We start from the raw sequence: 18,152 nt of genomic DNA on the forward strand, positions 1-18,152 counted from the left end.
TGCACTGATACAGCACGTTGCTGCACCCACCACACAATGAAACAGCTTGGGATCCTGGTTGACAACACCCCCCCCGGCAGATACACAGTCCAGTCCCACTCCCCGGAAATGACCATCAATCTGCCACATCTAGATGTTACGTAGGCGTCCCCTCGGCCTGGTCCATCTGCTTGGGTCCTCAACATTGAGGATCCTGTGAGCCAGATCACCCTTGAGGAATCAATGAAGGTGTTGTCTCTTATTCAGGACTTAGTGAGCAACCGCTCATTCAATGCAAAGTCAAACCAGCGGTACCCAAGGATTCTTCAAAGAGACACAGTACCAAAGGAGTCCAGTCTTCGTCTCAGGTCACTGGATAGCGTCTATGTCTTGCAACCATATAGCAAGACAGGAAACACCAGGGCCTCATGCATAACACTGTGCATAGAATTCACAATAAAATATGGTGTACAGAAAAAATTGGAAATGTGCATACGCACAAAAAAATCTGTACGCCAACTTCCACACACTTCCGGTCAGTGTGAAAAGTAACGCTCGTGCACGCCGCCTGCCACCCCACCCCAACTCCTCCCAGAATTTGCATATTTTAATATGCAAATCAATATTAAAAGTCCCTTAAGTTTAGCTTTGTGTGAAAAGACAATGGCAAAAGCACGGGGAAAATAGAAGAATTTCAGCGAATGCCAAGTGGAGGCAAAGGAAAAACATACTATTTGTTAGTTTAAACAATGGTATAAACAACAAAAGGAAGTTGATCGAGTGACAGAAAAACTCAATAGTTCAGGTTCAGAAAGTCGCACAGTGGCCGAAATAAGAAAGAAGTGGTCAAATATCAAAGTTGCCAAGAAAAGGCGAGTCGTAGCCATCTGAGCATCATATGGAAGCCTATTAGAGTACAGAGAGAAAAAATAGGGACACAGTTTTTAAAAAAAAAAAAAAAAAAAAATCAATCTTGTATCTTATTTTGTTATTAAAGCAGAACGTTGTAAATTTAATCTTAAAATCATTTAATTTACTAGTTTCTCAGATCTCATCGTAACTAAAATAGCACATTAAATGCTTTGTATTCTATGTGTTCTTCTACCTGTATGTACTCTGTGTGTGTGAATCACTATGTGCATCTTAAACGGGCTTTCTCTTACGCCAACAGGACGCAGGATACATTATATTTTAGGTACTAAGATGTATACTTGATATCATTTTCAGGATGATGGGAATTAAAGCATGTATTAAACATGAGTACACAGTGGCACAGTGATAGTGACGAGCTGACGTCCCAGCTAGTGCTTGTTCATGTCTCACGCAAGATGCTTGCTGCACTGTGCGCGACCCTCGATTTAAATAATTTAGTGCAGCAGTACTGTCTCTTTCAAACGTACTAACCACCAATTCCTGTTCTTCTTTTTCTTTCTCCAAGTAACCAATCGCCACACAATCATCTCTTTAATAAATGTCAAGCTATCTGTAAGCTTAGAACGCCGATTCTTCAAACCTTTTAAGGAACATTGAAATATCTTTATTGTACATTTAATTATTCCATCCATCTGTCCATCCATCCAGGGTCGCGACTTAAAAGCCACTCGTCATCATCTGTAAATATGTGCTCTCTTCTATTGATATGAATTGAATTCCTTTGTTATTGTATGGTACAGTGAGATTCAATATGAAAATCCTCCATTTTCCTATAAAATGATAAAATAACAACAATAATAATAATAATAATAATAATACGATAAAAAGAAAACTGAAAAATATACAATATGTAAGCATAAGTGGCTCAGGTTGTGCAATATTACAATTGTAATGCAAGTTTACAATGAGGTAATTACAGTGGTGTGAAAAACTATTTGCCCCCTTCCTGATTTCTTATTCTTTTGCATGTTTGTCACACAAAATGTTTCTGATCATCAAACACATTTAACCATTAGTCAAATATAACACAAGTAAACACAAAATGCAGTTTTTAAATGATGGTTTTTATTATTTAGGGAGAAAAAAAATCCAAACCTACATGGCCCTGTGTGAAAAAGTAATTGCCCCCTTGTTAAAAAATAACCTAACTGTGGTGTATCACACCTGAGTTCAATTTCCGTAGCCACCCCCAGGCCTGATTACTGCCACACCTGTTTCAATCAAGAAATCACTTAAATAGGAGCTGCCTGACACAGAGAAGTAGACCAAAAGCACCTCAAAAGGTAGACATCATGCCAAGATCCAAAGAAATTCAGGAACAAATGAGAACAGAAGTAATTGAGATCTATCAGTCTGGTAAAGGTTATAAAGCCATTTCTAAAGCTTTGGGACTCCAGCGAACCACAGTGAGAGCCATTATCCACAAATGGCAAAAACATGGAACAGTGGTGAACCTTCCCAGGAGTGGCCGGCCGACCAAAATTACCCCAAGAGCGCAGAGACGACTCATCCGAGAGGTCACAAAAGACCCCAGGACAACGTCTAAAGAACTGCAGGCCTCACTTGCCTCAATTAAGGTCAGTGTTCACGACTCCACCATAAGAAAGAGACTGGGCAAAAACGGCCTGCATGGCAGATTTCCAAGACGCAAACCACTGTTAAGCAAAAAGAACATTAGGGCTCGTCTCAATTTTGCTAAGAAACATCTCAATGATTGCCAAGACTTTTGGGAAAATACCTTGTGGACTGATGAGACAAAAGTTGAACTTTTTGGAAGGCAAATGTCCCGTTACATCTGGCGTAAAAGGAACACAGCATTTCAGAAAAAGAACGTCATACCAACAGTAAAATATGGTGGTGGTAGTGTGATGGTCTGGGGTTGTTTTGCTGCTTCAGGACCTGGAAGGCTTGCTGTGATAGATGGAACCATGAATTCTACTGTCTACCAAAAAATCCTGAAGGAGAATGTCCGGCCATCTGTTCGTCAACTCAAGCTGAAGCGATCTTGGGTGCTGCAACAGGACAATGACCCAAAACACACCAGCAAATCCACCTCTGAATGGCTGAAGAAAAACAAAATGAAGACTTTGGAGTGGCCTAGTCAAAGTCCTGACCTGAATCCAATTGAGATGCAATGGCATGACCTTAAAAAGGCGGTTCACGCTAGAAAACCCTCAAATAAAGCTGAATTACAACAATTTTGCAAAGATGAGTGGGCCAAAATTCCTCCAGAGCGCTGTAAAAGACTCATTGCAAGTTATCGCAAACGCTTGATTGCAGTTATTGCTGCTAAGGGTGGCCCAACCAGTTATTAGGTTCAGGGGGCAATTACTTTTTCACACAGGGCCATGTAGGTTTGGATTTTTTTTTCTCCCTAAATAATAAAAACCACCATTTACAAACTGCATTTTGTGTTTACTTGTGTTATATTTGACTAATGGTTAAATGTGTTTGATGATCAGAAACATTTTGTGTGACAAACATGCAAAAGAATAAGAAATCAGGAAGGGGGCAAATAGTTTTTCACACCACTGTATACTTATAAGTACAAACAGTTCTACAAGGAGCACTTGATGGACTGAATGAGTGCATTTAGAGCTCAATGAAACTACTTCTGAACCACCAGGTCCTGACAGGAAAGGCCCTGAAGCATTTGACATATGGTAGCAGTTCAAATAGACTGTAGGCGCATGGCTGAGGCAGCGTGTGCTTGATGCTGTATCCCAATAATCCTCTTTCCTATCAGCTGATGTAGAGCTGTGATTCCACACTTAGATGCAGTGGGTTAAATACTCTGAGTGGTGCACCAAGATTAACAATGCTAAAGCAGCTATGGTATTTGAAATAGTTTGGCAATTCCGTGCACTATTACATTGTTACACGTTGATTACAATCAGATGCCTTAAACTAAAAAATGATGTGCAGTTAATTTCACTGCATTTGATAAAACCGCTTCAGGAATGTGAATCTAAAAAATAAAGGGAAACCACACAGGAACAGTAACACTGCTTCGACGTTGGGTGCCGGCAGTTTTCAAAACCAAGCTGAAAACTTGCATACGCACAGGTTAAGGCTGCCGTGAGAATGTGCGAGGCTTTACACCAAGTTGTTTTTACACATCGCGATATGAGAATGAAAATAGGCGTACGCAATATTTTTGTATGTACGCACCATTTATCCATGATGCCCCAGGATTCTAAAGACTATAAAAATATCGGGAGCACCGCATATCCCTTTCCATCTCCTTATTGACACCCCATGCTCTCCCTATTTGTCTACTGACTTCATAGGAAGAGTCACCAGAGACATGAATGTCGCTGCCAAGGTAAGTAAATCTCTCCACAAAGGTTGACACTCTCTCCACAGACAGACACACTGCTGATGGTTGTGCCCAAGATGTCATTAAAGGCCTACCTGTTGGTTTTTATCCAGGACACTTGCAAGCCCGGACACTCAGACTCCTCACTCAGTCTCTCGAGAGCCCCGATCAGAGCCTCCATTGACTCTGCGAAGGTCACAGCATCGTCAGCAAAGTCAAGATCAGTGAATCTTTCCTCACCAACAGATGCCCCACAGCCGCTGGACCCCACGACCCTGCCGAACACCTAATCCATGCAAGCATTGAACAGAGTAGGAGCAAAAACATACCCCAATGAACCCAAAATCAACTGGAGAAAAATACAGAAGTTCTCCCTCCACTCTGCACAACTGTCACAGTACCAGTGCCGACCTTGATGTCCAGCAACTTTGGGACAATCCAACAAAGTCTCAGGATGTCCCACAGGGTAGCTTGATCAACTGAGTCAAATGCTTTACAAAAACCAACAAAGGCTGCAAAAAAACTCTGCTGATATTTGTGTTTGTGCTCCATGAGGACCCTCCGTGCCAGGATGTGGTCAATAGTGGACTTTATAGGCATAAAACAACACTGCTCCTATCACGGGTAGGTGAGCAAGTGATCATGGATTCTACTGAAGATGACCCTAGCAGGGACCTTACCTGGCACCGAAAGCAGTGTTATCCCCCATAGTTGCCACAATCCAGGTGATCACCTTTCCCTTTCCAGATAGGGACGGCAAGTCCCATTTTCCAGTTAGTTGGGATGATGCCCATCTCCCAAATGAAAGCAAAGATTGCTTGCAATGCAAGGAGGACATTCTTACCACCAGCCTGGAGAAGTTCACCCCGGATACCACAGATCTCTGCAGCCTTCCTTACCCTCAGCTGGTTTACTGCCTGTGCAATCTCAGTGAGATGGGGTGGTTCACAGCTAATTGGAGGATCAGCCTCAAGAGCCATAGACCCAGATGTATCTAACGTCCTAGCCAGAGGATCAGCTTTAAACTGCTACACAAAATAGCCAGCCTAGCAGGTCACAATAGCAGCATCATTTCTAAGGACTGTTCCATAACCTGCCCTGACTGTGACTCTGAGGAACTGATTTGGATATACTTAATGCTTCAATTCCTCTGTAAGCAGGACATGGGACACTAGACCTTAGATAATGTATCACCTGCTCACAGATTCTTAATGCTTCCTTATCTGCCATCAGAGCCCTCGCAGCCGTCCCTCACAGGTCCTGGTACAGACTGGCATTGCCATCAAGCTGTGCGCTCTGATGATATCCTGGGTGCCCTGCAAGATGAAACACCTCCTTCTGGGCATACTGGTAACACCAACACAACCCTCAACAACCTTCAGGGTCTTGTCACGGATGGTCTCCCACATCACAATTAGCAGTCGCACCCAAGTCTGTAAGTTCCTCACACAAACTGTGTGCAAACGCATTAGAAACCACCTCATTCTCCTAGTAGGTGGTAGCCTACTGGACCTAAGCTGGATCATCAGAGTAGCAACAATAAGTCTATGGTCAGAATTCACAAACTGGGCACTTCTGTAGACCCTGCAGTTCTGTAAGAGCCTCCAGCGTCTGCCCACAAGAATGTGACCGATCTCCTTCACCGCACCACCAGTATTGGAATACCAAGTCCAACGATGCGGCTCAGGGTGCTGGTACCAGGATCCAGTGATCCACAGCCCCTGACTTTTAGCAAAGTCAAGGAACATGGAGCCTTTTTCACCATGGTCACCAGACCCATGGGCACCGACACAATCCTAATAGCAAGCCCTGTCAGTGCCAGCAATCACACTGAAATCACCCATGACTAGAGGAGTGTCACCTCGCAGGCACCCATCAACCACAGAATGAAGCCATAAATAAAATGTCTCCCTCACTGAGACATCAGTTACTGCAGTCGGAGCATACGCTGAAACAACGGATAAGGCACCCAGAGAGTACCTTAATCTGAGTCTCGTAATACGCTCGTTGAAAGGAGTGACATTGGACACCATCGGAAGGAGCCAATCCGCCATTGCAATAGCTACTCCCTGAATATGACAGCCATCAGAGCTACAAGACCAATGAAAGGTGTACCCAACCTATCCCAGGTCTGCGCACCTCAGAGAATGCCGCCACTGAAATGCAGAGTTTACGAAGAGGAAGATGATCATCATGCCAGAAAGACAAGATGTCCCACGTGCCTACCTGGATGGGCCACCTCAAATTGGGACCTGAGTGCTGCCGCCTCAGCACCACACCAGTTCTGATCCCCAACAGGCCTGACCCCATTGGGTCTACGATGGTTTTGACTGTTTCGGGGATGAGGCTTCCATCCCTTTCATAATCCAAGCTGCCTTTTTATGTTGGTGGCTGCAGCAGAGTTACTCCTATAGAGAGGATTCTTGTCTGCTGTTTCGGAGCTGCGTAAAGTTTTTGGCCAATCTTGCCACCAATCCCCAAGTTTTCTCTGCAAGTTGGAGGACTTTTTAACGTCATACCAAGGACTGAATCTCCTCAGAACATCTGACAAAATACAATACAAAAAAATTCTTAGGATAGAGTGAATAATTAAATAATCAGCAAGCACAGTGGTGAAGGCTACATTGAGTGACATATGAAATACTTGCAGTGCTAACAAGACAACGCCAAGGTCAGAAGATTCCTACTTGATTTTATTTTCTTTACCTCGTGTATCTAAACTGTTTTATGCTCTTAATTTACGAGGATGCCAACTTTCAAACACGTTGAGTGAAGTTAACATTAGCTGGCAAGTTGTGAACAGGCGTTTAGCTTAGACTAAAACTTCATTCTGTCCATGTTGGACCCTCGTTCATTATTTGTATAAGTTCAAGTGCAGCATCTGCAATGGAGCAGAGAAGTGCTGGTGAGACAAAGGAGGACAAAGCAGGTGCAGCAATGCTGGAGAGGTGACAGGATGACACAGCCCGTGTGTTTACCATACCAGGGCTCCCTTTGGTGCAGAATTTCCTCCAAACCATCTTCTAGTAATTGAACTCGCATTCCTAGGTGTAACCTGTGTGGCACCCGGCTGGGGTTCCTACCCGGACGGGATGTCCAGGAGGACCGGAGGAGGGCTTGTGCCACCTCCAGGTCACGAGGGGGCGTCCGCCCTGGTTGCTTTGGGGGCCACGGGTACAGAGCATGGAAGCTCAACCCTGTAGGGGCCCGTGATCCCCACCAGGGGGCGCCCCGATGCCTTGGGAGCCCTGGACCTCAGTACTTCCGCCACACCAGGAAGTGCTGTGGGGAAGAGAATTGGGGACACCCGGTGGACTTCCGGATACACCAACAGAGCTTCCGCCACACAGGGGTGTGGCTACAGAAGCCCTTAGGATGCACCTGGAGCCCATCTGGGGTGTATAAAAGGGGCCGCCCCCCTCCAGTCAGGGGCAAGAGTCGGGTGGAAGAGGACGAAGTTTGGTGGAGAGGAGTGGACCAGAGACTGATGAGGCATTGTGAGTGTGGCCAGGACTTAAAGGGGTGATTGGTGCGGAGGCACTGGGTTTGTGCACTTCTATTGTATATAATAATTAATAAACGTGTGTGTGGTGAAGAAACAACATGTCTGCCTGCCTGTGTCCGGGCTGTTCCCCACACCTGTTATTGCCAAGTTCCTGTCCTTTATACGGTCACTCCAGAAATTACAAGCTAGTTATGTCCGAATGAAACAATGATCTTTGTGTTAGATGTGTAAAAAAATCTTTTTTTTTAATTTATATAATTTTGTTCTTTTTAATCTGATTATTTAAGCCAGTATTTACTAATAAGGGCAGAAGTTAGCACTGGAATTGCTGTCCTTATCCATTCATTTTCGTTTGTCCTGGGGTCTGCTCGCTTACTGTGACTTCTATCTGGATACAATCAAGAGAGCGAACCCAAAGCGTTCAAACGAAAATGACAACACAAAGTTTAATATCGATCGATATAGAACACAAAAATTCTTAATTGTTTGGAAAAATAAGCTAAGCATATATTTCACTATATGAGAACTAATTAATAATGATGAGCACCATAATTAATGATCAAGACTGGAAAATGACACTTAATTACCCAATTATATATACTTCCATGTATTTTTTATATTTATTAGATATTGTCACGCTTGGGTCACAGAAACACAGGAGATTGTAGAGACAGGAGTTTTATTCAAACGAGCATATGTCTCTTTCAGAAGTAAAACGAACTCCATGTGAAGACAGAGGTGACAGTTCCGTCTCTCAATTAAAAGAAAGCAAAAACATCTTCCTCATCATAGGGGTGCACGTCAGGAGCGGGACCCCCAACAGGAGCAGAGGATGTTTGGAGGAGGAGGAGAGAGAGAGAGACAAAGCAAAGAGCCAGAAAGGACAGGTGCTGTTCAGGCCTTTAAGTATACGAAGCGCCATGCGAGAAGCATATCACGGGACAGAGCAGCAGCAGGTAAGGGAGCAAAGAGGAGGTAAACTGTATTTATTCCCATTGTATCAGCATTTAAGAGGGGGTTTTGGAGAAGCGTCCGTGTCTTCTAGGGGTGCGTTCAGCCCCCCCTGTTCACAATATATTTTCATATTTATACATACATCTGATGCACCTTTTGATTACTTAATGTTAGGCTCTTGAGCACTTGTTATTTATCTGTTGCACTGTGTGATATTTAAAGGGCACAGCAGAGAGCTAACTTGCACTCCTGCCATTTTTCTTACCAAAGTTGGACTAGATGGGCTCCCGAAGTTAGATTGCAGGTGATAATATCTTCACTGATACTTCAGTACACTAGAGAAATTCATGGCATAACTCGCCTCGCCTTGACTGTTTACGGTGGAGCAAGCCGAGCGGTGTGACGATGCGGGTTTGCTGCATACTCCCATCCGCTGTCCGGGAGCCCTTAACCCGACACCGTCGGTGATGTTACCGATGAGCTAAGCAGTGAGGCAACAACATAGCAAGGGGATGGTGCAAACGTGTCAAGTGATTTAAAAAAAACAACAAAAACAGTGTTCAAATTAAATAAAGTGCAGTGTTCTCCAAAAGTCATCTAAATAAATAATCCCATAAAATCAGATGTGAAAAGTGGAGGTTAAAAACAATAGAAAAACAATCTTGAAAAATGAGGTTAAAACAACAGTGGAAGCAGTACTTTAAAACACAATTCAGAGCCCGGTGCTTCTTGTACCCTGGCGTCTCTCCTGCTTCTCCCATTTGGGCCCCGCAGCAGGAGAGTCGCCCGCTCCGCAGCTGGCCTTTTCTCCGCTCAACTGGTCTGGAGGCCTCCTGATTCCTGGCTTTGGTCGCACAGTCATCCCAGACCGAGACTTGGTTTCCTGGACGACCAGGACGCTCACATCAAGGACTTGACCCACCAAGCCTCACGACTCCCGCTGCCTTCTCGGCCTTACGTGGCCAGTTGTCCTTCTGCCGGTCACTCCCGTTTCTTAATACAATGCTCAGCAGGAGTGACCACTTCCTTCTGCCCGCACAGTGTTGGCCAAACACCCCTCTTGGGGCTCGCCTTCCAGCAGCCTGTCTGCGAGCCTGCACTCCTCACACCGGCACTCTCACCACCCTGCTTCGTGCTCTCCAGCAACCTCCGTCTTTCTTTCTCTTTCCTTTTTCATTTTTCTCCCCTAGCCGGCTCGCGCTTCTATATACAGTTGTGCTTGAAAGTTTGTGAACCCTTTAGAATTTTCTATATTTCTGTATAAATATGACCTAAAACATTATCAGATTTACATACAAGTCCTACAAATAGATAAAGAGAACCCAGTTAAACAAATGAGACAAAAATATTATACTTGGTCATTTATTTATTGAGGAAAATGATCGAATATTACATATTTGTGAGTGGCAAAAGTATGTGAACCTCTAGGATTAGCAGTTAGTTTGACGGTGAAATTCGAGTCAGGTGTTTTCAATCAATGGGATGCCAATCAGGTGTGAGTGGGCACCCTGTGTTATTTGAAGAACAGGATCTATCAAAGTCTGCTCTTCACAACACGTGTTTGTGGAAGTGTATCATGACACGAACAAAGGAGATTTCTGAGGACCTCGGACAAAGAGTTGTTGATGCTCATCAGGCTGGAAAAGGTTACAAAACCATCTCTAAAGAGTTTGGACTCCACCAATCCACAGTCAGACAGATTGTGTACAAATGGAGGAAATTCAAGACCATTGTTACCCTCCCCAGGAGTGGTCGACCAACAAAGATCACTCCAAGAGCAAGGCGTGTAATAGTCAGCTATGTCACAAAGGACCCCAGGGTAACTTCTAAGCAACTGAAGGCCTCTCTCACATTGGCTAATGTTCATGTTCATGAGTGCACCATCAGGAGAACACTGAACAACAATGGTGTGCATGGCAGGGTTGCAAGGAGAAAGCCACTGCTATCCAAAAAAAACATTGCTGCTCGCCTGCAGTTTGCTAAAGATCACGTGGACAAACCAGAAGACTATTGGAAGAATGTTTTGTGGACGGATGGGACCAAAATAGAACTTTTTGGTTTAAATGAAAAGCGTTATGTTTGGGGAAAGGAAAACACTGCATTCCAGCATAAGAACCTTATCCCATCTGTGAAACATGGTGGTGGTAGTATCATGGTTTGGGCCTGTTTTGCTGCATCTGGGCCAGGACGGCTTGCCTTCATTGATGGAACAATGAATTCTGAATTATACCAGAGAATTCTAAAGGAAAATGTCAGGACATCTGTCCATGAACTGAATCTCAAGAGAAGGTGGGTCATGCAGCAAGACAACGACCCTAAGCACACAAGTCGTTCTACCAAAGAATGGTTAAAGAAGAATAAAGTTAATGTTTTGGAATGGCCTGAAGTGAGCAGTTAATGTGAGGAAACCCACCAACATCCCAAAGTTGAAGCTGTTCTGTATGGAGGAATGGGCTCAAATTCCTCCAAGCCGGTGTGCAGGACTGATCAACAGTCACCGGAAACGTTTAGTTGCAGTTATTGCTGCAAAGGGAGGTCACACCAGATACTGAAAGCAAAGGTTCACATACGTTTGCCACTCACAAATATGTAATATTCGATCATTTTCCTTAATAAATAAATGACCAAGTATAATATTTTTGTCTCATTTGTTTAACTGGTTTCTCTTTATCTACTGTTAGGACTTGAGTGAAAATCTGATGATGTTTTAGGTCATACTTATGCAGAAACATAGAAAATTCTAAAGGTTTCACAAACTTCCAAGCACAACTGTATGAAGGGGAGCGTGATAGTCGAGGCAATCAGCAGCTCCTGGGAACAATTACAGATGTGGACCGATTCTCAACTGCGCACTTAGGTGAGAAACGGCCACACCACAAACTCCTCAGGAACCACGTCAGCCACACACCACCATGCGCCCTCGCTAAGCCGCGAGCGCGGTGATTATTTATTTTAAAACTGGCCTTCGATGGGAGCTGTGGACCCGCTATACCACAAGCAGCAACACACTGTGGTATAATGTGAGAATTTGGTTAACAAGTCAGACGCATGCGCAGTGCAGGATATAACAAGAACTGTGAATTACTAAAACACTTATACTGATTGCTCACAATTTATAAACACAGCATAAGAGTAATGATAATGTCAGATGCATGCAAATATTTAATTTTATTCTACTCCATTTCAAAGAATTCAGAATAGGAAGAGAGTTCAGTTCAAGCAGCTGCGCAAAACCTCTGCTACTACACACTAAAACAGATGAATTGTTCTAAAAAAAAAACGAGATATCAATGCACTGTCAGCACCACTCAATGGGAAGTGTGAGAAATGATCAGCCTAAGCACTCACTTGGTAAGCTGTTCTCTGGAGACACTTGTATTGAACGCAGCGTATCCAACATCCTCAACTGCTACACTTTCAGTTTCAGGCAGGAGTTCTACTGCAAACGGTTTCTGGCTCATGATGCGTCTGATTGGCCATGCGTATTTCAGCAGATGTCTCCTCCAGTGATGCATAGCGCTTGATTGGTTGGAGGGATCTCATTTGCCTGGCTGTTGAACTTCCTTCTGCTTTGCTTTACAATCAACAGCTCAGAAGGCTGAAAGGCACAGAAACATCTGAGAAAATGACTCCTCTGATTCTCTTTGTGTGGATGACACGGCTCTCCCTCCACGGTGAGAATTTTTAAGATTTCTTCATGTTTAAAACGCATACACTTCTGTAAATATATACATAAAGGTGTTTGTGTTTAACGCCTAATTTGTCAGATGTCTGAATTTTCAGTAATGTATCACTTTTAGTTCCACACTTAAAAGAAATTTGTAGAGGAGAAACACCTCACCATTTTATTTATGTGTTACTTTTTGAGTGCTACAAATTTCTTAAAATATATCCCTTGCATATTATACATATTACAGGTTGCAGTGCAGAGGTTCACATGACACAAACACCACCTATTGCATCCGTCCAGCTTGGAGAAAAAGGTGACATCAACTGCAAAGCTCAATTAGCAATCATATTGCTTGGTACCTTCTGAGGCCTGGAGAGAAGCCCCAAATCTTGCATCGAGCCGTTGGAGTGGAATCCCAGTGCGTTTCATTGGCACGCAGTCTGGTACGAGCTTCACACTGACCATCGGTGGAGTCCAGGGTGAAGACACAGGATTTTATTACCGTCAACAGCATGACAGTACACATCTAACACAGTGACCAAGAGCCATACAAAAGCCACCTTGATCAGTGTTTGTGACACCAAACACATGCAGAGAAGGGAAATAGGCCCTTATAGAATTAAGAGAAAGGAAATCTCTGTGAACAACAAGGTTCATCCTACCTTTACTGGAGTTTGCTCCCAGAAATAAAGCAAAGTAGCGTCATTGTTCATTATATACTGTTCAGTGCCATCCAAAATGTTTGGGAGAAAGACCCATTTTTTCCTTGAGATACCACTCTGCACCACAGTTAAAAATTACAAATCAAGCCATTCAGATGTGATTAAAGTGTACATTGCAGACTTTCATTTAAAGGTATTTATGTACATTTAAGTCACACCACGTAGAACCAACAGCACTTTTTCTCCATGGTCCCCATGGGCACCATAATGTTTGGGACAATTGGTGTCACAGTTGTTAGTGACTCCTCAGGTGTGTTTCATGGCTCCATAAGATACCTCGGCCTGCTTCTACCCTTTAGAGTCACTTCTACCCTTTAGGGAGCAGGTTGAGGAGACCCTGGAGAGGTGGAGATATGTTCTAGAGAGGAGAGGAATGAAGGTCAGTAGGAACAAGACAGAATACATGTGTGTAAATGAGAGGGAGGTCAGTGGAATGGTGAGGATGCAGGGAGTAGAGCTGGTGAAGGTGGATGAGTTTAAATACTTGGGATCAACAGTACAGAGTAATGATTGTGGAAGAGAAGAGAAGAAGAGAGTGCAGGCAGGGTGGAATGGGTGGAGAAGAGTGTCAGGAGTAATTGGTGACAGACGGGTATCAGCAAGAGTGAATGGGAAGGTCTACAGGACGGTAGTGAGACCAGCTATGTTATATGGGTTGGAGACGGTGGCACTGACCAGAAAGCAGGAGACAGAGCTGGAGGTGGCAGAGTTAAAGATGATAAGATTTGCACTGGGTGTGACGAGGATGGACAGGATTAGAAATGAGGACATTAGAGGGTCAGCTCAAGTTGGACAGTCAGAGAGGCGAGATTGCATTGGTTTGGACATGTGCAGAGGAGAGATGCTGGGTATATTGGGAGAAGGATGCTAAGGATAGAGCTGCCAGGGAAGAGGAAAAGATGAAGGTCTAAGAGAAGGTTTATGGTTGTGGTGAGAGAGGACATGCAGGTGATGTGTGTAACAGAACAAGATGCAGAGGCCAGAAAGATATGAAAGAAGATGATCTGCTGTGGCAACCCCTAACGGGAGCCACAACATACAAAGTGAATAAAGTAGAAGCTTTTGCCAAATTTGTTTACTTACTGAACTGGTAATTAATTAACTAACTTAAAACTCATCTGTCCATTTCCAGAATTTATTGCCAACCCTCTGGGTGTGTTTCTTATTGATTATTAATTTTCAATTCCCACTTCCCAGTTTGATCTGAAAGAACTGGACTTTGAATGAGATTTCTGACAAAGTAGTGAATTTAAGTCACTTGGCTATCATAAGGAAATGAGTGGATCTACCCTGGGCAGGAGCGACTCCATGACTCCGGAATTATTGGTATTACATTTTATTTTTATTTTTCATCCTTCAACCGCTGAAAAATTATTTTTTTTCTCCACAGTTTTAGATGCAGCTCATGTGAACACAGATAAATGTGGAGAAAACTCAATGGTCACATCAGGATTTAAAGTGTTGTTTCAGCTCTCTTATAGTGGAAAATAACACGACAAGATGTAACAAATAATTCTACCTATTCAAAATCATTACAAATGTGCACAAATGACCCATTTAGAAACTTAGTATTCCAAAACCTTAGAATGGATGAAAAGAACTGGTAACAAAAAAATTATTACACTAAAGAAAAAATAGAGATGCTAATTCATAGCAGGCTCCTTCTCGGACCCTGACTAAGTTATCTAATTTGATAATCCATCCATCCATTATCCAACCTGCTATATCCTAACTACAGGGTCACAGGGGTCTGCTGGAGCCAATCCCAGCTAACACAGGGCGCAAGGCAGGAAACAAACCCCAGGCAGGGCACCAGCCCACCGCAGGGCACACACACCAAGCACACACTAGGGACAATTTAGGATCACCAATGCACCTAACATGCATGTCTTTGGACTGTGGGAGGAAACCCACGCAGACACGGGGAGAACATGCAAACTCCACGCAGGGAGGACCCGGAAAGCGAACCCATGTCTCCTAACTGCGAGGCAGCAGCGCTACCCACTGTGCCACCATGCTGCCTAATTTGATAATGCTCCAATTGTAATCTGAATTGGCCCCTATGTGAGTATGGACACACAGTCTGACGGTGCACTGCATTGGACTGGCACATCATTTGGAGTTGGCTGCGGCCTTGTGGGCAGTGCTGCCAGGCTCCAGCATCTTCAGTCCTGTACTGGACATTGCCGGTACATGAAATGCATGGATTGGTGGTCAGTTATATTCTAATAGTGCAATAAAATGGAGTTGATTTTTGTAATACATTCTTTGTGTTTATCATCATGCTGCATGTTGCTTGAACATGCAAGTAAGAACTTCACTGTTCTCTGTATATATGACAATACTAATAGAGTTATTGCTACGCACATTGCTGAAAAGTAGATAGATAGATAGATAGATAGATAGATAGATAGATAGATAGATAGATACTTTATTAATCCCAAGGGGAAATTCACTTACTCCAGCAGCACCTTACTGATACAAAAAAACAATATTAAATTAAAGATTGATAATAATGCAGGTAAAAACAGACAATATCTTTGTATAATGTTAACGTTTACCCCCCCGGGTGGAATTGAAAAGTCGCATAGTTTGGGGGAGGAACGATCTTCTCAGTCTGTCAGTGGAGCAGGACAGTGACAGCAGTCTGTCGCTGAAGCTACTCCTCTGTCTGGAGATGATACTATTTAGTGGATGCAGTGGATTTTCCATAATTGATAGGAGCCTGCTGAGCGCCCTTCGCTCTGCCACAGATGTTAAACTATCCAGCTCCATGCCTACAATAGAGCCTGCCTTCCTCACCAGTTTGTCCAGACGTGAGGCGTCTTTCTTCTTAATGCTGCCTCCCCAGCACACCACCGCGTAGAAGAAGGCGCTCGCCACAACTGTCTGATAGAACATCTGCAGCATCTTATTTAGTACTGTACTAAAGAAGAGGCGGTTCAGTCTACCATTTAGTTTTGTACATTCTGTTCCCTTTATGTTCAACCCTCCACAAATTCCTTTAAAACAGTAAAAAATCATTTTTATATTACATAATGGCCCTCTTGTTTAATAGCCAAATATTTTCACTGTGACCTTTTCTTAATACTGTACTCAGTCAGCTTTAAGGAAAATTAATTTCAAGAGGGAATTACACTGAGTATCTCGGATCTCCTTGATAACTCCTTTATAACTTATAAAGCTCATCAGCTTCTAATGCTTACTGTTGACATCTACTGTTGATCAAGTCACTTTTTAAATAAGAGACATCTGGAAAGAGGTGTTTGACATTTCAAAAAGAAACATTAGTATATGACACCAGCTATACTCATTCTCTGATAATTAAAAGTGCTGCTCGATTGTTCGATAGCAGTGAGTGTTTCATGTAAGGTACAGTTATTCATGGCACTTGCTTATTTTCTTAACTAAGTAAAATAAATGAAACTTCTTTTGTGTATTTTACATAGGCAAAGAAAAATTTGCATGCTTCCTCCTTCGCTGTGTTAAAAATCTTCTTCACCCACCCACTACTGTTCATAAGCCTGAAACATGAGTCCAGCTGCTCATCTCATTGTGACCCTACTTCTCTGGGCTGGAGGTGAGTAAACTGTTGTCTTTTTTATGTGAACTGACGTCTTTGGGAAACAAAGCAGTGTGGCTGTGTTTGCTAGTCCTGCAGATCCCAGTGTCTGGTCAAGGTGGTCAAGAATGAATACGAGTCTCCAGCCTAGGCAGGTTCTTATGCAGAGATCATCAACACAGAACAGCTCTCTGTCAATCACGTTTAATAATACGCTTTTATTCTGGCAGCTACTGGTTCTATGAAACAAACAGAGTTATCATTATGGCCATCTAATGCTAAGGTGTATTTTTATTTTATTCTTTTTTTTTTCTTTTAGGAAGCAGGGGGGATATCATTGTCAATCAGTCCCCAAACTTTCTGACAGCTGCTCCTGGCAGCACTGTGTCCATCTCTTGTAAAACAGAGACAGCCATTGATGATGATATGGCTTTGTATCATCAAGTACCTGGACAAGCTCCCAAATCTCTGATTTATGATGTATCCAAACGTTTCTCTGGGGTATCGGACAGGTTTTCAGGGTCAGGATATGATCATGACTTCACTTTCAAAATCTCCAATGTCCAGCCAGAAGATGCTGGAGTTTATTACTGCCAGCAATATGAAGCTTACCCTCTCACACAGTGATACAGAGCCATACAAAAACCTCTGTTTGGGGCTTCTTGAACTGCTGATGTGTGAAGACGGCCGATTCATAAGAGTGAGCAGAGGACGGGTGTCAGCTTAATATGAACGGATTACAGAAGGCGAGAGAAAGTCAAGCACTGCGAGTTCATGGGGGACCACACTCGGTAATCAAGAGAAGCTCAGGATAACAACAAAAGAAGAGGTAAGTCTTAGCATCCCTTAGACCAAGAAATAGGATCGTATGTGTTTGGTTTCGTATTGGTCATATAATGTAGCTACAGAGGAAAAGCATACTGGAAAGTTTACTCTATAATGAAAGGAGTAAGGCAAAAATGTGGGATTTTATACCTCCAACAAATGAGGCATAAATTGTGAGATTCCTCAAAATGAAGTGTCATTGACTGTACTGGAATCTGAGGAATATTAGGAGGGATGAATTCTCAGGAGTGCTGTATGTTAGTGAGTCTAAAAATTAAAATATTATTTTATATAATGTTTATACATTTATAGATTACAAATATAATAGACTGCATGTAATTAGAGGGCTCAGAGAGACCACTGACACAAAAATACCAATTAAAGTCATTAAAACATGCACACACACCGTTAGAAATGAATTAAAGTCATTAATTACGGACACTGCAGTATGGCTTCCAGCCAGCAGTCAGTACTATCAAGAGCATCGCCATATTGAAAACCCTATTAGAAAATCAGATTAACAAGCAACAGGAAACCGAGCGGCGCTTCATTGACTTTGTTAAGGCATTTGATCGAGTCAAACATGATATCCTCATAGAAAATCTCTTTAAAAGGGGTGTCAGGTTCATAACCACGGTGTATAACAAACAGCAAGGTTTATGAAAATGGATATTAAAACAAGA

The 18,152-nt window shown here is 43.0% G+C and overlaps 1 gene segment (V, D, J or C); it reads left to right on the forward strand.

Annotated features, from left to right (window-relative positions):
• Nucleotides 1-16,587: 16,587 nt before the first annotated feature.
• Nucleotides 16,588-17,286, forward strand: LOC127527979 (immunoglobulin kappa variable 3-11-like). The segment is given in 2 exon segments: nucleotides 16,588-16,662; nucleotides 16,964-17,286. Coding segments are annotated over 2 exon segments (357 nt in total).
• Nucleotides 17,287-18,152: the final 866 nt, after the last annotated feature.

Source organism: Erpetoichthys calabaricus, chromosome 5 (genome assembly GCF_900747795.2).
Source record: "Erpetoichthys calabaricus chromosome 5, fErpCal1.3, whole genome shotgun sequence".
Lineage (NCBI taxonomy): Eukaryota > Metazoa > Chordata > Cladistia > Polypteriformes > Polypteridae > Erpetoichthys > Erpetoichthys calabaricus.